At 42.0% G+C, this 24,437-nt stretch overlaps 2 protein-coding genes across 6 annotated transcripts in view; one reads left to right on the top strand and one right to left on the bottom strand.

The window, feature by feature from the left end:
* Nucleotides 1-24,437, top strand: part of tacc1 (transforming, acidic coiled-coil containing protein 1) — a 34,418-nt gene that overhangs the window by 6,821 nt on the left and 3,160 nt on the right. Inside the window, exons 1-13 of one of the 3 annotated variants that reach the window (XM_034082378.2) lie at nt 11,183-11,868; nt 13,100-13,209; nt 16,747-18,859; nt 19,347-19,388; nt 20,517-20,580; nt 21,089-21,293; nt 21,891-21,955; nt 22,310-22,441; nt 22,534-22,610; nt 22,733-22,776; nt 23,364-23,527; nt 23,617-23,723; nt 23,832-23,952. In XM_034082378.2, the coding sequence (XP_033938269.1) occupies nt 11,672-11,868; nt 13,100-13,209; nt 16,747-18,859; nt 19,347-19,388; nt 20,517-20,580; nt 21,089-21,293; nt 21,891-21,955; nt 22,310-22,441; nt 22,534-22,610; nt 22,733-22,776; nt 23,364-23,527; nt 23,617-23,723; nt 23,832-23,952 (3,441 nt within the window). In that variant the 5' untranslated portion in view covers nt 11,183-11,671. Of the gene's footprint in view, nt 1-11,182; nt 11,869-13,099; nt 13,210-16,746; nt 18,860-19,346; nt 19,389-20,516; nt 20,581-21,088; nt 21,294-21,890; nt 21,956-22,309; nt 22,442-22,533; nt 22,611-22,732; nt 22,777-23,363; nt 23,528-23,616; nt 23,724-23,831; nt 23,953-24,437 lie in introns of those variants that run through there. The other 2 variants (XM_034082380.2, XM_034082379.2) reach the window with 2 other exon arrangements.
* aggf1 (angiogenic factor with G patch and FHA domains 1) lies at nt 204-6,228 on the bottom strand. 3 transcript variants are annotated; one of them, XM_034082381.2, is made up of 16 exons: nt 6,135-6,228; nt 5,988-6,049; nt 5,289-5,482; nt 5,032-5,131; nt 4,733-4,938; nt 4,387-4,518; nt 4,071-4,271; nt 2,726-3,179; nt 2,463-2,571; nt 2,213-2,264; nt 2,023-2,124; nt 1,771-1,936; nt 1,495-1,577; nt 1,274-1,401; nt 1,091-1,190; nt 204-985 (listed from the first exon to the last, which is right to left on the bottom strand). In XM_034082381.2, the coding sequence occupies exons 2-16, from the start codon at nt 6,019-6,021 to the stop codon at nt 740-742; spliced, it is 2,307 nt and encodes a 768-aa protein (XP_033938272.1). In that variant the 5' UTR covers nt 6,022-6,049; nt 6,135-6,228; the 3' UTR covers nt 204-739. The 3 variants fall into 3 exon arrangements, with proteins under 3 accessions (XP_033938272.1, XP_033938274.1, XP_033938273.1); XM_034082383.1 differs by lacking the exon at nt 2,726-3,179 and adding an exon at nt 3,797-3,866 and having other exon boundaries at nt 5,988-6,195; XM_034082382.2 differs by lacking the exons at nt 5,988-6,049; nt 6,135-6,228 and adding an exon at nt 5,874-5,939.

The raw sequence follows: 24,437 nt of genomic DNA, 5'->3' as shown, positions 1-24,437 counted from the left end.
GATTTAACTAAACTTGCATTATTTTTAATTTTAGAGTGGCCTCTGTTCAAGCTCGCAACTTGCACACACATGCAAATATTCACACACACCCATGAGCTCCCAGATAAGACTGCATATAGACTGTTTGCTTACTGGCCTCACAACAGTATGTCCATGTGCTTTCATGCAAAATGCCAAGTAAAATAACATTATCAGAAACAGTGGTTGAGCATGTTCTTATTTTATGTACAACACACCAGTAGTTGAGACTGGTTTAACATGATTAGTGTTTTAGGATCGTCTCCAACGGATTTGTGGGAGATTTGTGTCATCATAGCATAATCTCATTGTGAGAAATATAGCTCCAACGTGTCAATATTAGCTCGAGGCAATTCATGTTGCCTTTATTCTGGGAGGCAGCGCTACAGGCACACTGGACCTTGAAACACGCTCAGTGCGTTCCTCAGTGTTTGGACTGTAATATTCCACACAATTCACTTCTACAGGAGGAGGAACCAACACTTTATACAAACAGATTGTGACTTGACAAACCGGTTGACAGGTAGCGTTGACAGATGTAGTTCTTCACAACTGAGTAAACCAGCTCAGATTGGTTGCTAGGGTCTTCAGCGACTGTTCCCGACGACTGTAAAATAACTAAATTGTTTCAATGTGGAAATAGTGTTATTGCTTTCTAATGTAAAGACAGTATATCACGTTTCCTCGGGCAGTACAGTGATACACGTCAAACTGTGTCTAGCTATTCTAAACTTTGGCCCTCTGTTTCAACCCCTGCTTCTGTGTCAGCCGTCTCTTCTCCTTTCACCCAGGCTTTGTTCATTGGTGTTTGAGGTGACGGCACATCAGGCTGGCACGTATCGGCAAATCTTTCACGCGCTTTCTCCCAGTTCTTCTGGGACTTTGATTTGGTCACAGAGGCGGCGTCTAGAGACAAGGCCGGACCAGCCCCCAAACCGGACTGGGACTTCCTGATTTTCAGTTGAATCTGTGCAGAAAGGAAGGAAAAAGAACAATAATTAAGTTGTTTTGTTGACTTACAATACATTTTCGGTCAACCTGCCAACAAAGGCATCAGCAGAACTCGACTTACCGGGGTTTTCATGCCAGTCCCCTCTTTACCCAGCCCCTCTCCTTTCTTCCAGCCCATCTTTTCCAGCATTTTCCGTCCTTTATTGACTTCACTGATCTCCCTATAAGAAACGAGTAATACTTGATTAGCACATCATCCTATATTATCTTTCGTTACCAATATAGTCAAGGGCAATGTACTTACTGATGAACAGAAGCAGGTGCATCGTCTCGTTGGAAAACACCCTCACTACCGACAGTCTGTCGCCGAGACTCCGCTCGGTCCTGGTACCTGGGGTTCCTCAGGGCTTTGGCCTCCTCATACTCACTGCTCTGTTTACAGAAAAGCACAGAGGCGATTGGCTGCATGAAGAAACAAGACGTTTAAAGCTTAAACTTGAGGATGCTAGTCCTGATGAAACTCACCTGCAAGCCATATCTGGCCTTCATCTGTTTCAGCTCCTTCTGTCTCAGTGCTTCTTTGTCCTCTTTGGTGGGAGCCGCAGGGGCTTTGGAAATATACAGAGAATCGCTAATTAGTTCAGTGACCTTTTACTGCCAAATTCTAATCATTGCCACATTTTATGAATCCCCTCCATCGTGACCAAGAGAATGTGACCGACCGACAACAGAAAAACGAAATGTCTGAAGCCTTGGCTGTCACACTTGGACTTAAAACTAATTTCTCATGAGGTGGCTCACCTGTATTCTCCTCTCTCTTGTACTTGTTGATGTGGGCCATCACCTGGCCAGGCTCGCAGCCATCACAGGTGTCAGTCCCCGGGTGGATGTGAAAGGACAGCACAGTCTCTCCCATCTTCACCTCATCGCCGTGCATCAGTGCTTGTGGCTCACACTTGGTTTTGGGCTGTAGTGTGAAGATCCATTGATAGGGTCATTACTGAGTTTAAGGGCTTTTTAAAAAAAGGCTACAAACGGAGATCAAATGTTGACCTGCAAGATCCGGTTGCCATTGATGACGGTTCCATTCTGGCTGCCCTGGTCCACCAGCATGTAGCCTTGCTGCTCCTGGTCGAAGTACACCTCTGCGTGAAACTGGACCCAAACACAGTTCAGTGAGAATCATCACAAATGCAAATAAATTAGGAAGATCCGTGGACAATTTATAAGAGCAAAAAGTTACCTTGCTCACTCCCAATTCTGGTAAAAGGATTGCATGGTCCATGCTTTTCTCTCTGCAACAGGAAAGACAGCAGGTTGTTTTCCTTTTAACTTACCCAGAGATCAATATTAATATTTTCACTAAGTGAGTCAACACTTTTCACAGGGCGGTTATTTCTTAAAGCCATGTCATTCTCTTTGTTAGCAGCCTCCCTGTTTACCTTTGTAAACCCATTGTTTAACAACATGCACAAGAGAGAAATAGCACAAACCTGCCAATGGTGGCTGGAGAGGTGGCCGTGATGATGAACAGAGTGCCGACCTGCATCACTGGAGATCTGACCACTGTCACTCTGACACAGGGCGGCCATATCTCTTTGGCTGTAAACAAAAAAAAAAGAGAACGTGTCAGCCTCAAAAAGCTAGTGATAGTAACAATGACATCTCAATTACAGCCAGATTAAACTACTTCACCCAAGTACAGTGTTTTTTGGATGCGGGCCCGGCTGTGAATTTAGCTGCTTTGTCCTCTCACCTGCATTAATCTGAGTCTCCATTTCTGCCTCAGAGCTTTCCTTGGAGCTGGAGCTGGAAGAAGAGACCGAGGGAGTGGAGTCCCACTCTTCTCTCTCCGACTCAGTGAGCTCACCCTCTTCTGGTTCGCTGTTATCATCTGAATCATCGCTGCGAGCCGGGCTTTTCTTCTTTTTCTTCTTCTTCTGCTTTTTTGTCTTTGATTTCTTACTTTTCTTCTTTGATCGACCCTTATCCTTATCATCATCGTGGGAACTTTTTTTCTGCTTCTTCCTCTTAGACGAAGATGTGTCGCTATCCGCTCTGTGTTTATGAGAGTCTTTTCTACGCGAGGCCGTGTCCGGACTGCAAGACTTTCGCTTCAGTTTTCGTGATTCTGTGCTCCTCTTGGTTGTTGGCCTTTCGACCCAGTCAATTTCTTCTTCTTCCAACTTCACCTCGTCAAATTTGAGTTCCTGCCATCAGACAGTCAACAGTGAGTTTACCATCTTCAGTGATGTTCACTGACAGGGGGCAAGCTGGCTTTGTAGATCCCATGTTTCATGTCTGACACGTGTTTGTACATAGTTTCAGTCTTCAAAGGCAATTACCTATAGACCTCTAAAATGACACCAGGAAATCTACAATGATCTTAATCCTACTCTGCTCCCAGATTCATAAGCAAAGCTAACACTTTGAATCATTTGTGGTTTATGCCGCTGTACAGAGTAACTAAAGAGCATTTAAAGAGATTCTTAATTGCACAAAAGCCTTTTTTGTCATCTTACTAGATGAAAGGAATGCTTTATGAATACAATTACAACTATCCTCCACTTGGGCTATAATTTACTACTTTGCCATCCTAACATTTATTGTGTGAAAAATGTAATCCTTTACTTTAAAGCTTGATATAGACCTACAAATGTTAAGGTGCTGCTTGTGCGAGTAACACCACCTTCATTGAACTCTAGGAGTGCTTTATCAGTATTAATTCACCCCACTGTGATGGCAAAACTATTGAATTAAGAGTCCAGGTGAAAAAGTATTGATCTAATCTTCTGTATTGCTTTGCGTGCTGGAAGGAAAGGTGTACCTTTGTGGGAAGCAGAATCCCAGTAAGAAGAAATCTTCATTTTAGCCAATGAGCAAGTCACCTCTTGCACCTAGGTCAGAGGACAATCTTTTTAGTCAACTAATCTTACATATTTCAAGAAAAACAAGCATTGGAAGACTGAGACCAATAAAATGATGACTAATTTAAGTTTTTTTTAAAAGGGGAACTACAAAGTCATCAGCCCGCTGTCAGCCACCAAGCATAAAATGTATCTCTGTAATGCATCAGTCAGAGATCCACGGGTGTAACATACCTTATTGTCCTGGTGGGAGCTTTTCTTGGACCCTTTCTTTGACTTTCTGCCCTTCCATTCACCTGTGCTCTTTTCTTTGCAAGGCTCTGCAGCAGTCTGTGCAGCAGGCACCTCAATCTTGGAATGAAATTGGTATCGTCCACTCTCTGTATCATGGTAGTAGTAAATGCCTGTGTTGGCATCATAGTACAGCTGACTGGCCTGAGGACGAGAAATGCGTTTAGAGATCAGATGACTGGGACGAAAAAAATATGCTGCTTAACATATTCTGCTATATTAAGCCTTATTGTACTGAAAAGGGTGTTTTTTGACATACCGAGTCGTAGTAGAAGCCTGTGCTGTGGTCATAGTACAACCCAGTCGTCTCATCAAAGACAAAGCCGGTCTGCGTCATAGCCTCTTCAGCAGTGGCCCTCAAAATATCAGCTATGGATCCTCCATCACCTTCCTGAATGAGACAATGCCAATAATTAGTCATAACTCCAATTGCACTTATCCATATATATATCAACATCTCCTTACTTCAGTATATGGGTTTAGGGAGGATTCACTTAATCGATATGTGAAACTATCAATAGCATTCGAACATCGATTTCATGACATGATGTTAAAAGAAACATGTGCAGTTACTTTTTATTCAAGTATCTTTATAATAAACAAACCTCAGTTGTGACTTCAACACCATTGTCAGGCGTGGGGTTATCAACATCAGCTGCTGCAGCTGTTGTTTCATTTGGTGCTGAAACCCCTGCTGCGGTGCTGCCATCTGCTGCTTCTACTGCTGCTGCTGCTTCTGCGTTCAGGCCTTCCTGACTGTCTGAAGCCTCTGGGTTCTGAGTGTTGCCCCCATAGTAGTAGTTGTAATAATCTGCAAAGGAATATTGAACCCTTAGTAACCATTTCCTCACAAAAATACAAATGATAAATTAATGTATGTAATGTAAATACAAAATCAACACACCAGTTTCTGTCCATACATATTCTTCCGTTTGAGTTTCACTGTCAACTCTGTCTTTATCTTTCTTCTTTCGCTGATGAATCTCTGCGCTCAGCTGGTCGACCTGAAACAGATCAATTCAAAATGGCATACACTCTTAAAATGCTCGCTGTTATAACATGATAATGGGAATATGATTATTTAGACTGATTAAACTCAGTGTTTTTGCAGAGATGTTTACCGTCTGTCATTAAATGGTGATTTCTTTAGTATGCACTGACCTGTTTTCTCAGGTCTTCGTTGTAGCTCTCTGTGTTCTGCTGGAGTCTTTCTGACTGCTTCAGTTGTTTCTGTAGCTTTGCCAGCTCGGCTCTGCACTCGTGGAGCTCCTGCTTCAACGACTCGACTTTCAGACGGAGTTCCGTCCCTTCAGACTCAGTTTCATTTTCTCCATCTTCGTTCTCCATTATATCAACTGTAGACATTGAGATTCAGCTTTAGAATTTATACATGAACTGCTTCAGAGCGGGAACTAAAGCTAACTCAGCGAACGTTGGCGTTATGCATACTAATATATACTACATAGGCTACTAACAGTGGTGGGAAGTAACTAAGTACATTTACTCAAGTACTGTACTTAAGTACACATTTGAGGTACTTTTGCTTTACCTGAGTATTTTTGATTTTATACCACTTTATGCTTTCTTTATAGTGTGGTATTGGTACTTGTACTCAGAATAATTGAGATACTTTATTCTACACTGCCTATTAATTGTTCTACACAGCACCAGCCCTAATTAGGCACACATATTAACAGACCGCTGACCTTAATTTGGCCCAGTGATGTAAAGTAACTAAGTACATACTTTTGCTTAATTACAAGATCACAGTACTTCTCGCACCTCTGCCGCTGAGCGTTACTGTGCCAACCGAACGCTGTAGCTAAAGTTAGCCCTGCCATAAAGTGTAACTTTTCTTACCGTTTGCGTCGTTTTCGTGTCTTTGGCAGTGCATTTCCAGTCAGCACGACAAATGAACCCACCTGAAAGTTGAAAATAAACATGTTGTAACTGCTCTGTAAATCCGACACACTCGAGTACATGTTTTGATGATATTTAAACAGTTACAGTTATAAACGTGTTTACTGTCCACCCTTTTCAACCGCCATTTGCTATGGCTCAAATATTACGTCACAACGGAAGTGCTTCTTCTTCGGTTTTGGCGGACTTCTTATACATCTGACACATCCTCTGGAAACGTACTGCCACCCATCGACGAAACAATGTTCATAGTTTATCAGCAAACTAGTTTATTTAGTACATTTATTTCGTCTTTTATCCTTTGTATGTTCAAATGACCGTATCGTAATCTACTTGCTCTAAACTATGGTCTTTACGTCAACGTGTTTTACTATGGAGCCGGGTAAGTGTCACAAGATAGCATACAAAGCTCAATTTACTCTCACTTCTCACAAACGCACTTTTCTGTATGTATTAATTTAGAGTGCAGTGGACAACAGATAGTCCAGGAAATATTATTTTCAGCAGAATAACTTTCTCTGGTTTACACACCATTAGGTGAATGCTAATTAATTAACTTGATTTGAGTACATAATACTTATCATGGAAAAACGATATTGACTCTTGTAATGAGTGTGCTAAGATTCTCAGTTAATGGGCGATAATAGTTGTACATTATAAAAGGTGCTAAATTAAAGGGAAGTCAATGGCAAATAAACCTGGATTATCAGCTAGGTTTATGTGATGAGGCCCCCCAAAACAATCCTTGGGGTCAAATAGTGTCAATTTCTTTGAAAAGTTACTTGAGAATACGCACAACTAAAGCTCTAAATCAGCTGATGTCATATTAGGTAAAAGGTTGGTTTTTATTGGTGTTTATATATTGTTAATTAGGTATTTAAATTGATGATGTTTGTTGCAATCCTTTTCAGCGATGTGTTTTGTCTTTGCTCGGTGCACTGTGCGGGTGTGCCTATGCAATTTCCCCACTAGATGTTGCTGCAGCACACTGATTCTGTTCAGCTCAGAGTGAAATCGTGTCTTTTCATGGCTTGATACAGTAGTTGCTCATTTCTGACAGGATGTGGTCAATCTAAAGTCAAAGCGAAACATGTTCATCTAGTACCTTGCACTCCTCGCTGTTAGTTGATTATTGTTGATGACTGTTTGTCACTGTCCATATAGAGCTGTCACCTTAGTTTGCCTCTCACTTGTGTAAGGGCAAATCAGGACTACAAACATATGGTTATATTGTTGCACACATTATCTCTGTCAGTGGCCTTTGTTCCACTTATCCTTCCTCTTCCTCCTTTGTTACTCAAAACACACAAAACAATTCTTCTAGTCACATTTAGTCTGCTTCCTACTCTCTTGTGCCTACACTTATTTTAGGCTCCAGAGGAGGGGCTATGTGTAAGGATGTTGCTCCACTATTGTCTTCTAAAAATGAGACACCGTTTCTATTTATGGCAAGTGTGTTTAATCTACTACTGAAGAAGACACAGAGTAAATATATCATGTTCTTATGTGCAAATAGTATGTCTGCATTCTTTCAGACACTTGAGCTTTTAAGGGACAGGGCAGCTTTGTCAGGAAAATATTGTTACTAAATGTTAAGCCTGACATGGAGACTAAACAGAAATGTGTCATTAGTCACATTTGGACAGACGCGGGCAGATTTTGAGTTGTTGTGGCAACAGAGAAGAGGCCAGACTTGTTTTTCCTTCTGCTTTTAGTCACTTTCTGTTTTTTGTTAAAATGGGATTTAGGGTTCATCCCTCAGTGTTTGAAATCTGAGCTCTTTCGCATTGTGTTTGGATTTTGGTGGAGCTTCACTCCTAGTCAAGACGTCTGGTGGCTGTGGTGGTCTTTTATCTGGAAACATTACTGCTTACTGATGTGTATTGATGCCATTTTTAGACTAGAAAAAACAGACATAAAGCTGTCACCTGTGGGAACAATTGGTTTGTTTTGAAAGGAAAAAGACGGAGGTGCTCACTTCAGGTTTTAAGTGTGTTCCTAAAAATAATGGCAATTAAAGTTTAACTTAATGCAACAAGCAACCATTAAGAATAAGACAATAACCTAAGTAAACAGACAGAGTTTAATATCTTTCCCATTTCTATTTTGAAAAATAACATCCATAGAGCAGAAAACACACCACAATCGCACCTCCCATTCAAGGTTATTGGTTTGCTGTATCTTTGTTTATTACTCAAATAAAACCTAAGTGTTGATCAAGGATTATAAACAAGGATGGCTCCATTATGTGTTAAGACAGTATTCTTTGTTGTAAGGGTCTCCAATGTTGTTCAGTGAATTCAAAAATAGGACTGCTGCTTTAGTTAGCCAACATTTAACAGACAGGAAAGATGAACTATCTCCAGAATAAAGGCACACATTGATCATTGGACTCCACTCCAGTGATAATCGTTTTGTACTACTACCCCACCACTTTCACATGATAAATGAAGCAGGGATCGATTCTGCACCCCAGCCTCAAGCCCCGCCAGAAGCCAGATAGTAAATATGTTGGCAAATGACAAACTCCACCCTTTTGGTCCAATGTGGAAACTCTGAGTCTGACTGAGGCATGTGTGTGTGTGTGTGTGTGTGTGTGTGTGTGTGTGTGTGTGTGTGTGTGTGTGTGTGTGTGTGTGTGTGTGTGTGTGTGTGTGTGTGTGTGGTGTGTGTGTGTGTGTGTGTGTGTGTGTGTGTGTGTGTGTGTGTGTGTGTGTGTGTGTGTGTGTGTGTGTGTGTGTGTGTGTGTGTGTGTGTGTGTGTGTGTGTGTGTGTGTGTGTGTGTGTGTGTGTGTGTGTGTGTGTGTGTGTGTGTGTGTGTGTGTGTGTGTGTGTGTGTGTGTGTGTGTGTGTGTGTGTGTGTGTGTGTGTGTGTGTGTGTGTGTGTGTGTGTGTGTGTGTGTCTGCTCCTCCTCCATTGGAATTTGGGAGGAGTTTTAGCTGTTGTATTGCCAAACCAAACCTAAGAGAAGTTTCTGGAGAAGGAGTACAGTATTATAAAACAATAAACAGAGGATGTATTAGCATGTTATATACAAGGCTAACAAAACAGTAAGTATATCACACAGTTGGTCTTGAAAAAGCACACAAGCTGTGGACATGTTGAAGTTATGTTGTGTGTTTCATTTTGCTTTGGAAATTAACATATACACATTTTAGAAGGTTAGAAGTAAAACATGTTACTGATTCTCTAACAAGAAGTTCTTGTACTAGCATTCCTAACCACAAAAACAAAACACCATTAGTTTTGAGTTAGGGCTCAGTCAGATCTGAAACTGCACTTTGGGTCCTAGGGGAGCAGCAATTCAGTAATAGGAGCCAGCTATAATTTGTTTTATAACTATAGGGGAGAGATTGTGCTGTGGCTAAACCTTGAACACAGTGACTTAAATAATCATGACATTAGATGTAAATATATGAATATTGAATACACTTAAAGGTGGGGTAGGTAAGTTTCATAAACCGGCTCGAGATACACTTTTTGTTATATTCCATGGAATGCTCTTAACATCCCGATAGCAATGAATATCTGAAGTGCTTTGACAACAAATCCATAAAAAAAATGTCATCGGTGGAAGCCGTAGCACTGTAAAAAGCACAACCAATCATTTTAGCCGGCCCGGCTAAAGTAACTGGATGGCCTACCTGCCTGTCAGCCTTCCATCTGTGCACAAACTTATCTCGTTGCCCTCATTGGTCATGTGCGCGTTCGTGTGTGTTGGAGGAGGGGCTCTGTAAGGAAGTGGCAGATTTGTTCCCGCTGTGTATTTTCAAATTCTGGCGCACTCGAGCTGGTTTCTCCAAAATGACCTACCCCACCTTTTAAAGAGCTTTTCATAATATATGGAAGGAAGCATGATTAACAAACAGTTATGACAAGAGAGGTCACTAATAAACATCAAAAACAATTAGTTAATATATTACATTACATTGCATTTAGTTGACGCTTTTTTCCAAAGCGACTTACAATAAGTGCATTCGACCAAGAAGATACAAACTTGAAGAAAACAGAATCATATAAGTACATCAGGTTTCATAGAGCCAAAACATTTCAAGTGCTACTCAACTGGCTTTAGATAACCCAGTCCTTTTTTAGCATATAAGTGCTTTGTTAATTCTATCGCTCGAAGTGGAGTCGAAATTTATTTTTAATTTAACTGGTTTTGAGACATCCAGGTCTTGGGTTTCTGATAGAAAAGAGATTAGGTGGCCTTCAAAAGTTTGGGCAAAATAACTGAGTTTCATTCTTGTAACAATATAAACTAATGTTGTGTCCCAGTGAGAGCTAGTCTATAGAGAACAACAGGGGGACAAATATGGAGCCCTGGGGAACACCACTGGTCAGTGGTGCCATAAAGGGTGCAACTCCTGAAAAAGTACAGTTTGACAAGAACATTTAATAATATCACATCACCATCATCAGCTGGTATTAATAGATCACTAGAAGCTGTGTTTTGGATTGAGACTATTTCCACAAGTTGTTTATCTTTGTGTGTGTCAAGGCCTTTTAATCTACATGGAGAGTCTGTTGTTGATAATAATGAGTGGCTCTTGGGTTTTTGCAGTTAAGAGAACAGTCCTCTTGTGTTATTCTTCTTTGTCTTAAAAGCATTCAACAAGGTTCAAGGTTCTTTATTTTGTCATACGAACATATCTACAGTGTAGTTATGCCGATGAAAATCTTAGGTCACAGGCTTCTCCAACAGTGCAACACAATAACACAGATAAACAGAAAAATATAGTACAATGTGTGCTCGTGTCAAAAACAACAAAGGGTTTTTACGATCCCTTAATGAGTGCATTGAAGGCCCTGGATCCCTGTCTGTTCTGTGGTCTGAACCGCAGACACATTGAATCAGGTAGATCTCCTGGGGGTATAACAAAACTGGTTGCCCCGGTCATGCATGCCTGCCTGCCACTGGATGGGAGAAAACAGTTAACTGGTTAACAGCCTGGGGGAGCAGGGAAGGCTTAAAGAACTAGCCCCACATTCCTACCCTCTCTCTATGGGCTATAAAACGTGGAGCCCCAAGAGTCCAGCTCCTCCTCCACCTTCTGTGTTTGTTTTTTGACTCCCTCCTTTTGCTTCAGAGTGGTAGAGCGGACTACCAGGATCATACCATTCTCCAACCATAGGGGAACTCATGTTGGTTGAGTAACCGAAGCTGCATTCATTTTCAAAGCTTCAAGCTTCCTGTCTCCCCCGCTATGTTTTTTATCGGTGGACCAGCCCGAGATGGAGGTTGGAAGGGGGTGCTCAGCAGAGGAGAGAGCGAGAACAGCATTTTGAAACCCAGCTGATCAGAGCTGTGGTATTCTGCTACTGAGGCAGAGGCAGGGGGAGCGTGACTGGGAAAAGAGAAGAGAAGGCACCTGAAGAATTTATGATTTTAAGACTGAGGTTTTACAAATTGAAGAGGGGGAATATAAAGGATTTTTCATTTCATTGGCATCTGCGAACTCATGTGAAGAGAGAACCTCTGTGGGAAGATGTGAGAGCCTTTGGCAGGGTGGAAATCTAAGGAGAAACACACAGAAAAGGGTTTACGTCAGGCCCTGGAAAACAGTTCAGGGAGTCCTTTGATTCGTTAGAGGGTTGAATAGCCCCCGTGGAAAGAGGAGTGATGTCTTGGCTGTCACCCGTGTCATGGGCCAAATGGACGTGGACGGCAGTGCGAGGGGGAGAGGGAGAGGAGGATGAAGAGGGGCATGAAGCGGGGCATGAAGCGGGGCATGAAGCCAGCGAAGAGAGGCAGCAACTTGGAGAGGAGGAGGAGGAGGAGGAGGAGGAGGAGGAGGAGGAGAGATCTCAAAGCTACAGGCAAGTGTTGTGCTTCATACTGTCTGAACTGGAGGAGGGGGCATTTTCACATGTATGTCCATGTGTGTGTGTCCACCTGTCATCAGGTGGAGGAATCTCTGAAATGATGAAGGTTTGGAAAAGCGGGGGGGAAACTGTTGGCTTATTTGCATCAGCCTTTTTTGTTGTTGTTTAAATGTCAGATGTGTTATGTTGCCATGCAGCGCTGACACATTTCTGGTGTGGCTTTGGTTCATGCCTGTGTTTGGCACTGTGTTTGAACTGAATGTTTTTCTCGCTGGCACTACATCCTCATTTCTGTGGCTGCACAGAAATATAACACACACTCCAGCAATGCAGCCAGGTACAGGTTTGGTTGAATGATGTAATCATTGCTCAGGAACATGACACATGGTCAAAGCATCACCCGACCCTATCCTGTCTCTTATCCTCGGGTTTACCCCGCTACTTTTTCTCCCACACTTAGATATTTGATTGACCGAATAATCTATCACCACTCAAGCCTCAAATGCCAAAATGTTTGTTTACTATCAGCAGTTATCTAACCAATAATGAACGCACTGTGATATGGCTTCCTGAAGTGATCTAATCAAAATTGAATGTTGCTGCTGTACAATGTTAAAATCACGAGTAAAGTGTGTTGACAGCTGGATTCAGTTGCAATGTTCACATCTTATTTTAAAATGCTTACATAAAGATCATTTGTATGGTGCCGTCTCAAACGATAGTGCTATAGATTTGACAGGAAAGAGTGGTCTGCCCTATTTCCTCTTTATCTTAATCTTTGTCTACATTACTAGCATGAATCAAATAGTGCCGGGGGTTGCCGAAGCCCAATACAGCATCAAAGGAGAGAGTTAGGTGTAATATAGACAGATCTGGGACAGTAGAGACTTGTTAAGGTACATCAAGGTTCAGTACCATCTTTGCTTCTCTGAATTGATAGTCCCCCCTGTAAAAAGTATGAAAATAGAACAACCCTAGAAGGGAACATCTTGTACAATGTAAATGATTTGCATTTGTCCTTACACTTGCACATATTGCACATTTCAATCCAGTGCTAATTGAGTCTTTAGAGTACATAGTGTTTATATTGAGATCACTACTCCTCAGTTATATAATGAATATTTTCTTTCCTACTGCTTTTTCATGTTTTGAATGTTTGTAAAGTTCTCTCTCTCTCTCTCCCTCTCTCTCTCTCTCTCTCTCTCTCTCTCTCTGGGTTCCACAGCTCTGACTCAGAGAGTCATTTTGAAACTCCTGAAGCATCAACTCCTGTCCACGCTCCTTCAACCTTCCCCGAAGAGCTGGAGAACAACAACACTGATGCAGACAAAACAGGTGGGCCAGCTCCTGAGAAAAAAACACTGAGAAATAGAGAGAAAGATAAGAAGGAGCAAAGTCATCTAACTGTTGAAGACATGAACACGTTGCAGAAACCCCCCCGGTAGCAGGCTGTTCTCATTAACATTAAACTAGTATTAAACTGTTTGAAAGAAATTTACTTTTGATATACATATTGTAAACCCAGTTTCCCTCGTTGAAGTTGCCATGGTAACAGGAGCCTATGTTGAAGTCAGGAGTTCTTTTATGTTGCCCTGAATGTTCAGACATCATTACATTTCATTAGGCTGACACTTTGATAGTCAACAAAAGGAAAATAGCTTAATATATATAAATATCAACTCCGTCATCGTTATATGATAAAATAATAATTGAAATAGCACATACTGGTTTAGATTAACTCCGCTTCTGTGCCTGAACTGTGCGTGGCGTATCAGGTTCACCACACCAGAGTAATTGGATACATATGCAGTCTGACTTTGTCCAGAATGTACCTGCCTTCTGAATTTTACCTTTGATTGTACTTTATCGGCCTGTAAGTAAAGATACCATGACAAGTTATGGCAATATTAGATTTTCAGTCACAGTTTTTATGATGGCCTTCTCTTTATGCATTAAAAATATACAACATCAGCTTAAAGTACTGTATATTAACACTTTCAATCATCTTAACACACTGTAGCCCATCATACATCGTTATATAATAATGTATAAGGTTAGATATTGTGTTGTATTGGTAACTGATAGAGGAGGGACTGAGATTGTTATCAGGCTGTTACTATCATGCAGCCCGCTTTTTACGGAGGTTTTGAGGAGACCATGGCCGTTTCTCAATGTCGAGTATACCTGCTGCAGAGCCACTATTTCAAGTATACTACGCCATCGAGTGGCGCCGAATGCTAGGCATTTAACATGCATTTAAACAGTCCTTCGGCACCACTCGATGACGTAGTATACTTGAAATAGTGGCTCTGCAGCAGGTTTACTCGACATTGAGAAACAGCTCATGTGTTGACGTGAGGCAGCATTGGTAGGAGTAAATCCTTCCTGTAAAACGGCTACAACAACATTTTCAAACGTGCACATTGTTCAGGTCAACCGTTGGGTAGCGAAGAGGGAGTTCACTTTTGTTTCAACCCACAAACATCCCTTCCTGCAGCTGTGAATGAGGACGTTTGGCAATGCCTCTAGAAAGTCCTTTACATTACATTGCATTTAGCTGACGCTTTTATCCAAAGCGACTTACAATAAGTACATTCGACCAGGAAGACACAACCTTGAGGAAAACAGAATCATATAAGTACATCAGGTTTCATAGAGCCAATCATTTCAAGTGCTACTCAACTGGCTTTAGATAAGCCAGTCCTTTATTAGTATATAAGTGCTCTGTTAGCAGTTCTTTGTTAGTCATTCTATCGCTCGAAGTGGAGTCGAAAGAGATGAGTTTTCAGTCTGCGCCGGAAGGTGTGTAAGCTTTCTGCGGTCCTGATGTCAATGGGGAGCTCATTCCACCATTTAGGAGCCAGGATAGCAAACCCACGTGTTTTTGCTGATGGGAACTTGGGTCCCCCTCGCAGCAAGGGTGCAGCGAGTCGTTTGGCTGATGCAGAGTGAAGTGCACGCGCTGGGGTGTACGGTTTAACCATGTCCTGGATGTAGGAAGGGCCAGATCCATTCGCAGCATGGTACGCAAGTACCAGTGTCTTGAAGTGAATTCTAGCAGTTACCGGAAGCCAGTGGAGGGAGCGGAGGAGCGGAGTGGTGTGGGAAAATTTAGGAAGGTTGAAGACCAGACGAGCCGCTGCATTCTGGATGAGCTGCAGAGGTCGGATGGCACATGCAGGTAGACCAGCCAGGAGGGAGTTGCAGTAGTCTAGGCGTGAGATGACGAGAGCCTGGACCAGAGCCAATAAGGGCAGTTTCTGTGGAGTGACCTGCCTTGAAACCAGACTGGTGCGGATCCAGAAGGTTGTTCTGATGGAGATAACAGGAGAGTTGTTTAAAGACAGCGCGTTCAAGTGTTTTAGACAGGAACGGGAGGAGAGAGACAGGCCTGTAGTTTAACATCAGATGGGTTGAGAGTGGGTTTCTTTAGGAGAGGGTTTACTCTTGCCTCCTTGAGACTGTTTGGAAAGTGACCAGAAGTTAGAGAAGTGTTGATGAAACGGGTGAGAAACGGTAGAATATCAGGAGCGATAGTCTGAAGGAGGTTAGAAGGGATAGGGTCCAGAGGACAGGTGGTAGGGCGGGCAGAGGTAATGAGGGTAAGAACCTCACTTGGAGAGAGAGGGGAAAAGAAGGTTAGTGTGTGGGTGGAAGGAGGGTCTGGTGACCCAGCGGTGAGTAAAGGTGAGTCAGAAAAAGACGAGCGAATATCGTCAACCTTTTTTTCAAAGTAGTTAACAAAGTCGCTTGACAGAAGGGAGGAGGGGGGAGGGGCTTTGGGAGGGTCCAAGAGGGTGGAGAAGATGGAAAATAGTTTCCTTTAAATGTAAACATGCTAATGGCTATGTATGTGTAAGCCCTTCCACAGTCTCCATCGCTGCATCACATGAGTATATTGCATGGGGACCGTTACTTTCATACTTTTGTCAGGGCCAAAAAGGCACCTAGTGGTAATAAACAAATGGATAATTAAGGGTTGTTTAGTATGTCTCCTAAATAGAAAGAGGCACCTGTGGTGAAATTAATGATAAAATTACATTTGGCAATCCATTTTAATTCTACATATGTTTTTATATTTACTATTTGAGTACTATTTAGAATTGTTGTGATTTAAATAACATAACAGAAAGTGCTTTAATTAATTATAAGTGACTGATAACTATTAATCACAGGTGCAAAGTATTTTTTATTGAAAAAATTAAGTATATCATGACAAAATGGTAAACGCATGCAAAACAATAATTGACTTAAGCAAATTAGACCACATATTGCACTTTCCTGCAGCCAAGTGAGGTTTATCCCTGCTTCCACATGCTCCTCCCTTTATAAAAAACAAGTGAGAGAACACCATGGAGTCCTGTACTTTTCTATTGAATATTCATGTAGAGTTGGATGATGAAATCTTTGTATGGGCATGTTGGACTGCAGGATTACTTTGAAAGGGACACTCTGCTAATGTGAGGGTTAGGTAGGAACACAGCAGACTGTGCTAGTCTCCTAGCAACATAATATTACATGAATATGAACAGTATGACAGGCGTAGTGAAATATGTTGATGTGTCAAAGGGTTCCCTGGAGGCTATAATAAGTCCACCCCCCTGTTGTCAACACAACTAACAATAAATCATAGGTCTTGTATTTTTATTCTCTTTTTTGCTAATGCAAACAAAGTTTCTAGTAGGACATCGCCATGGCAACAGCAGCAAAAGGAACAGTTAGCTGGCTACGAACCAATCAGATGTCACAACATCTGAGTTTAGATTTGATTGGCGAGATAATTATAGGCAAGAAATATGAATGCAATTTTGATATTGTGCATTTGAATATATATTTTTTTTAATTCTTTTTTTTTTCAAATGTTTTCTTTAGATGTGGATCGGGAGGAGCAGCTGATAGTGACTGCTCCTGTGTTGGATCAGGATTTTTGGCTCAGCCACAACATGGGTCAGGATGAGCCTGTGGCGCCCATGGGTGGCCTTCTGGAGGTAAACTTTGAGACTCTGCCCGCACGGCAACCAGAGAAACTCCCAGAGGCCTTGGGCTCTGCCCCTGCACCATCATTAGTGAATGAAGAGCCTGAAGTGCCTGAATGCACAGCTGTATCCTCTGAGCCATTCCAAGTCCTAGTTGCAGCTCCAGCTATAGCTCTAGATCCAGCTTTAGATACAGCTCCTGCTCTGGATCCAGCTCTAGATCCAGCTTTAGATCCAGCTTTAGATCCAGCTTTAGATCCAGCTCTAGATCCAGCTCTAGATCCAGCTCTAGATCCAGCTCTAGATCCAGCTTTAGATCCAGCTTTAGATCCAGCTTTAGATCCAGCTTTAGATCCAGCTCTAGATCCAGCTCTAGATCCAGCTTTAGATCCAGCTCTAGATCCAGCTCTAGATCCAGCTCTAGATCCAGCTTTAGATCCAGCTTTAGATCCAGCTTTAGATCCAGCTCTAGATCCAGCTTTAGATCCAGCTCTAGATCCAGCTCTAGATCCAGCTCTAGATCCAGCTCTAGATCCAGCTTTAGATCCAGCTCTAGATACAGCTTTAGATACAGCTCCTGCTCTGGATCCAGCTCTAGATACAGCTTTAGATCCAGCTCCAGCTCTAAATCCAGCTCCAGCTCTAGATCCAGCTCTAGATCCAGCTTTAGATCCAGCTCTAGATCCAGCTTTAGATACAGCTCCTGCGCTGGATCCAGCTCTAGATACAGCTTTAGATCCAGCTCCAGCTCTAAATCCAGCTCCAGCTCTAGATCCAGTTCTAGATCCAGCTCTAGATCCAGTTCTAGATCCAGCTCCAGCTCTAGATCCAGCTCTAGATCCAGTTCTAGCTTCAGCTCTAGATCCAGTTCTAACTCCAGCTCCAGCTCTAGATCCAGTTCTAACTCCAGCTCAGTCTCCTGATCCTACTCCTCTTCCTGCTTCTCTTCCTGCTCCTACCCCAGAACCAGAGCCCCTTGAGCAGAAACCTCTGGCTGACCCAGAACCACAGTGCAATGGCCTTGACCAGACAGAGCCCCCTCAAAAGACCAAACACAGGAAGTCTAAGCCTCCATCACTCGAGGTCAAGGCTTCAGTGGACGAACCTCCCCAAACAATTGAGGAACAGGAACTTCCTCTTCCCAAGGCTACTTACAAATTTGACCCTGACCAGCTGGATGACGGCTTTAACCCTTTCACTTGCGGCGGATCCAAAATCCAGAACTCTCCCCCACCGTTTGGTTCCAGCTCTTTTCCCAGACTAGAGCCAATCGGTTGCTCTTTGCCAGCATGTGAGGACAGCGCAGCCCCTGCAGTAGAAGCTGAGTTGTCATTGTCGTCGTCGTCAGAGGCAAAGTCCGTAATGCTCGAGTTTGGTTTGGACGAGGGGACAGTCACCAGGCCACCTCCAAGAAAATTAGGTGGTAAAAAGAAACTGGCCGCTAAGAAGAAGGCCAAAGCGTCAGAGGCTTCATCTAAACCAGCACCAGAACCAGTTTCTAAACCAGCACCAGAACCCATTATCACAGAACCAGTTTCTAAACCAGCACCAGAGCCAGTTTCTAAACCAGCACCAGAACCCATTATCACAGAACCAGTTTCTCCAACAGTGTCAGATCCGGTTTCTGATCCTCTTCCAGAAACTGCTTTGCCAGTTTCAGACTCAACTGCAACTCTTAACGTAGACGATATTCCTATTCCTAAATCAGGAGCCTATAACTTCGATCCCAATCAGTGGGACGACCCCAACTTCAATCCGTTTGGTAGCAACAGCACAGCGAGCAGCTCTCCAGTGCTCCCTAAGAGCTCCTACAGTTTTGATCCAGACAATTTTGACGACTCTGTGGACCCTTTTAAATCCTCCAAAAATACTACCAATGAGGACTCGTCCAGCAGTGCCCCTCAGCCGGAGAAAAAAGTGAAAGACGTGGGCAAACCTAAAGTAGTGAAACCGGCGGGAGAGAAGAAAGCCAGGCAGATTCCCAAGAAAGAAAAAGAGAGGGCAATCGAGTAAGTCTAAAGGAGAACAAAACCTTTTCTATTTTACTCCAAGAGTTTGCCATTTTGAGGCTGTAACATTATCAACAATAATAAAAGGTGATACTCTGTCGTATGAGGTTTAGATCAACCCCACTAAGTTTTTTCTTAGGCTGGATGTGTTGGCAGCTAATTTTTGCTTTGAACTAACGCTAAGCACTTAACACTGCATACTGGCCATTGATGCAATTCCCAAACAGGATATATATAGGCCTTCAGAAGCGTTTATAGCTGCAATGCTAATTTAAACTTTTCCAGGTCTGTGGGCATCTTGGGTTTTGCTTAATCTTCTAACATGCCGATCAACGCCTTAAGCCACTCACACTCTGTTCTTTGTCTCTTCCCCCTGATCTGTTCTCCATTCCCTAAATCAATATCCCCTTCATCTTTCATCCTTCCTCCTCTTGTCTGTTACGCAACCCCCCCCCCCCCGACCTCTGCTTTCGTCCACCTCTATTAGCCCGGGAACCTCTGAGCAAGTCAAGTTTCTCTGTTTTCTGTTGTAAGTACTCTTACTATCTAAGCTCTCTTTACTGCATGCTGGCTTTCCATTTTACTCTCATCTTGGCATGTGCTGAGCCGTTGAAGGAGCATTTAAGAGAAATAATCATTGCTTGCACCTCAACTTACAGGGCCATACATCATCAAGTTAATTTGTCCCGTCTTGTGATCCCTCCAGAAGTTTGGCAGCGCTAGTATAATTATAGTCTATGTATGTAGCTTATTTTTGAGCCATCTATTAATATGCATTAAAATGCTTGCAGCTACACTGAACAAAAATATAAACGCAACACTTTTGTTTTTGCTCCCATTTTTCATGAGATGAACTCAAAGATCTAAAACATTTTCTATATACACAAAATAACCATTTCTCTCATATTGTTCACAAATCTGAAAAAATCTGTGATAGTGAGCACTTCTCCTTTGCCGAGATAATCCATCCCACCTCACAGGTGTGGCATATCAAGATGCTGATTAGACAGCATGATTATTGCACAGGTGTGCCTTAGGCTGGCCACAATAAAAGGCCACTCTGAAACATGCAGTTTTGCTTTATTGGGGGGGTCCGAAAACCAGTCAGTATCTGGTGTGAGGGGTAGGGGTAGGGTTAGGGTTAGGGTAAGGGTAATGTTGTGAATCGAGTGGCCTGTGTTCGTCGTCCATAACATACGCCTGCCCATACCATAACCCCACCACCACCATGGGCCACTCGATTGACAACCCTAACCCTACCCCTCACACCAGATACTGACTGACCCCCCCAATAAAGCAAAACTGCACGTTTCAGAGTGGCCTTTTATTGTGGCCAGCCTAAGGCACACCTGTGCAATAATCAGCATCTTGATATGCCACACCTGTGAGGTGGGATGGATTATCTCGGCAAAGGAGAAGTGCTCACTATCACAGATTTTTTTCAGATTTGTGAATAATATTTGAAAGAAATGGTTATTTTGTGTACGTAGAAAATGTTTTAGATCTTAGAGTTCATCTCATGAAAAATGGGAGCAAAAACAAAAGTGTTGCCTTTATATTTTTGTTCAGTGTATATGGTTGTAGAAACAGTTGTTATATTTCTTATGAATCTCCACTTATTTTCTGAATCTTGAATCATACTGTTTTTGTTTTGTAGGAACTCCTGTAAAGTTCAGAAATATGATGAGAGCCAGTCCTTGGTGCTTGAAGTGTGCGATCAGGTAACGGTAGTTTTTTTATCTGAAATGTTACACCTTACTGCAGTGACACTGCATTTCCCATTATTCAGCAACACCTCTCGTCCGACCTTTTTCACACACACACACACTTTGATAAAAGCTGACCAGCAGCGGCTCCAGGTCTGTCGTGCAGCAGATATACTCAAGACATTGTGTAACCATTTTGTGTGACAGAATAATACAACTGATACACTTCACTTCCTCTCCATAGTATTTGATGCATTTAATACAAATATTAAGTGTATTCGTGTTTTTTTCAAACTACTTTTGTGTTTTATATTATAATACTTATATTGGTTATTCTTTTTCATGTTATTAATATTTGTTTGAATTTTTGTTTTATTAACTAGATTTGGGAATTTCAGGTCTGAATAGATAGTGGTTTTCTTTTTTTGGAGAAGTACAAAAATAGTATAATGTTGTTGTTTTTAAATTGATATTTGATATGGAAGTATGACATAAGGATCCTATCTGTCTCCCTGATCTCCAGGGGGGGGAGGAGGAGGTGGTGGCCTCGACCCCAGAGATCACTCAGCGAGTTCATCACGCCACTGATGAGGAGAAGCTCGCCTGCACCGGCATGTTGGGCCAGACCGCAGACATCCAGGAGGAGAGAGGAGAACCCCAGTGCAACAAAGCACCTCCGAAAAAACAGACAGTCGATAAATTAATCGATGATATATCTCTTAAGGATGGTATGTTTCAAACTCTCCACTGGGTGCTCATTTCAAAATAGACAAAGTTGGCAGTGATAAGTATTTTATGAAGCAAAAAACAGTGCATGAATGAGGCATGGTGTTAAAGAGGCAGGCGTTAAAGAGGCAGGCATGCCCAGAGAGGTGCCAGTTCCAACACCAGCATGAATTGGAAACTGTCAACAAGCAAAGGGATACAGTTTCATGATTTTCTCAGCAACTTCTGTTTGGAGTATAGATAGAGTATGTATAAATGACAAAGCCCTAAGAATGTATCAAACTTTAGGCAGAAATTAAATGGAGAATGCACACTCACAACCCAGGCCTGAATGTAAGAAAGTAAGACATGTTACAGTGTGAATATCTCCCATAGTTGTGTATTAGAATTGGTCTGCATCAGTGGTGCAAGAATCACACTATATTTTAACCATGGAAACAACACAATCTCATGAAAACTAGACAAATACTGCCGTATTTTTCCAAGTTGAAGTGACATTGAGCACAGTAATATGCTACTGTGTGGATTATAACTTAGTATAACTCAGATATGGGGTTTTTCGTTTTGCCATTTATCTTTAAATGTTTTTTTCCTCAAAGGTCCTGAGACAAAGATTACAGATCACCCAGAGGAGAAGGAAATCTGCAGTCTGAAAAGTGATATAGTAAGTAGTAGTAGTTTGGGTACCTCAGTATGAATATTTAAAGATGACCGCAAAACTGTTCTTTATTTCAATTGGTAAGAAGATAGTTCAGCCATTATCGGACTGTTTTGCTTCCTCACACTCCAATATCAATGTTTTTATCTAATAGTTTTCACCCATAAAATATTTGTCTAAGATGAGCACGCTTTAGGTTTTACCAATGTTTGATTAATAAAATCAACAGCCCTGAGAACTGTTTTCTTGCATCGCTCTTTGCACAGACATCATGTGATCTAATAAGAACAGCAGAAGTAGCAGGATCGTGGATGTTTTTTTGTCAGATCTTGGACAGTATGTTCTCTGCATGTTCCACAGAGTGAGATGTCCATGAAGCTTTCCACAAAGATGGCCAACAGTGAGGGCTCAGACGATGCCGCCCTGTCCCAGGACCACATCTATCTGAGTGAGATGGACAAGGCCGCAGTGCTCACCCTGATCAGAGAGGAGGTATGTCACAGAAAGTTTCTCTCCATAAAGAGCATCTGCAGATTGATTTATTTCTGAATATTGTTTCTCTTCATGTCCTGTCGTCCAATTAGATCATCACTAAGGAGATTGAGGTCAGTGAGTGGAAGAAGAAGTATGAGGACAGCAGATTGGAGGTTTTGGAGATGAGGTATGGAACTGTTTCCCTAGATGTTTGCTTCATTTGAAAGTACAACTGCAAGAAACCTGTCTTAATACATTGAAAAAAACGTCATTGATCATTTGTGAACATTCCGTTTTTCTACTTGACAGGAACATAGTTGCAGAGTATGAGAAAACAGTTGCACAGATGATTGGTGAGTGGCTGCCCCCTGGTGGTGGTATATGTTGTTTTTGTTTAATGTCTTCTGGCTTCAGAATGCCTGGCTTACTGTAGACCAGAGGTGCCCAGTACGTCGACCGGGGGCAATGCTGGTAGATCGCGAGTCATTCATAAAAATAAAAAATCCAGCTCCGTTAAAATTAATCAAATCATTATATTTGTTGCTGATCCCCTAGAATAATAAATAATAATGACTTCATTTGTAATGATCATTTTATAACAAAGACAAAAAAAGCAAGGGAGAAAACAAAAACACAGTCCACAGATAGAAATAACAAATACAACAGCAGTAGTAAAAACCTGTGTAAATAAAAATTACACAAATAAAATGACAAAAGATACACAGATTTAAAATGGAAAAATATCCAAACTGTAGAAGTGAGTCTTGAAAGATGAGCTAAATAGATCAGGGGGTTTCTGTAGTCTACGTTCCTCAGGTCAGCTTTTCTAAAGATTAGGAGCCCTGAAAGCAAACACTGCAAACTGCAAACTCTTCAGCCTTTAATATTTCTTCCACATCTTACCCTTTAAATCTTTTGATTCCTCCTCTGTCTGTTGCAGAGGACGAGCAGAACCAGAAGACGCTGTCCTGCAGTAAGTCTGTTAGACAGTTGACCTTGGAGAGGGACCAGGCAATAGCCGACCTCAACTCTGTGGAGCGCTCCTTCGCTGACCTCTTCAGGAGGTACGAGAACATGAAGGGGGTCCTGGAGGGCTTTAAGAAGGTCAGTAGAGCTTCAGTAATAATATGCTATTAAATCTGCTGCCACGTAATAGCCGGATCACTACATATTCTCTTCATTAATTTGTCCAGAATGAGGAGATGCTGAAGAGGTGTGCGCAGGACTACCTGATGCGGATCAAGCAGGAGGAGCAGCGATACCAAACCCTCAAGGTGCACGCTGAGGAGAAACTGGACAAGTAAGCTTCCATGTCACTCAATCATCGGACACGTTCTTCATCCTGCACATCAACACCAGACTCTTGATTTGACGGCCTCCTTTGTCTCCTTCACTTCCTCTCTAACAGGGCTAACGAGGACATAGCACAGGTACGTGCCAAGGCCAACTCTGAGGGTGTGGCACTGAGCGCCAGCCTGAGGATGGAGCAGATGAAGGCGGATTCACTAGAAAGAGCCGTCCTTCAAAAGGTAGGACGACTGCAATCTGATTCAAATGGATTCTCTGTGTTAACCTGTGTGAGTGCAAGACATGGCGTCCTGATCAAACACTCTATAGGATTGAGGTGAAAACCCTTTACCTGGGAGAGTCATCAGTCGATGTGTTTGGCTTTCAAGTCAGAAGACTGGTCGAGTCTGCCAACGGTTTGTTTGAACATGAGTGTAAGATATTAGTGTTATGTAGAAGTGATTACTATCAAAATAAGTTGAGATTGTATTAGGGCTGCTCCATTAATCGTATTTTAATCGCAATTACGATTTTGGCTTGCAACGATAATGAAAACAACATAATCGAAATAAAATGATTATTTCTTTTTTTTTTTTTTTTTTTTTTTTTATATTTCTTTTTAATTGGTTTCTCAGTTGAATTATACTTAAAGTTCAGGGTAATCAACTGTTAAAAACATACTGTTCACATTTTTTTTCAATAAATACATGGATGATAAATGGATAAT

The sequence above is a fragment of the Pseudochaenichthys georgianus genome, chromosome 5 (genome assembly GCF_902827115.2).
Source record: "Pseudochaenichthys georgianus chromosome 5, fPseGeo1.2, whole genome shotgun sequence".
Taxonomy (NCBI): Eukaryota; Metazoa; Chordata; class Actinopteri; order Perciformes; family Channichthyidae; genus Pseudochaenichthys; species Pseudochaenichthys georgianus.
This window is presented reverse-complemented; position numbering and strand designations above follow the sequence as displayed.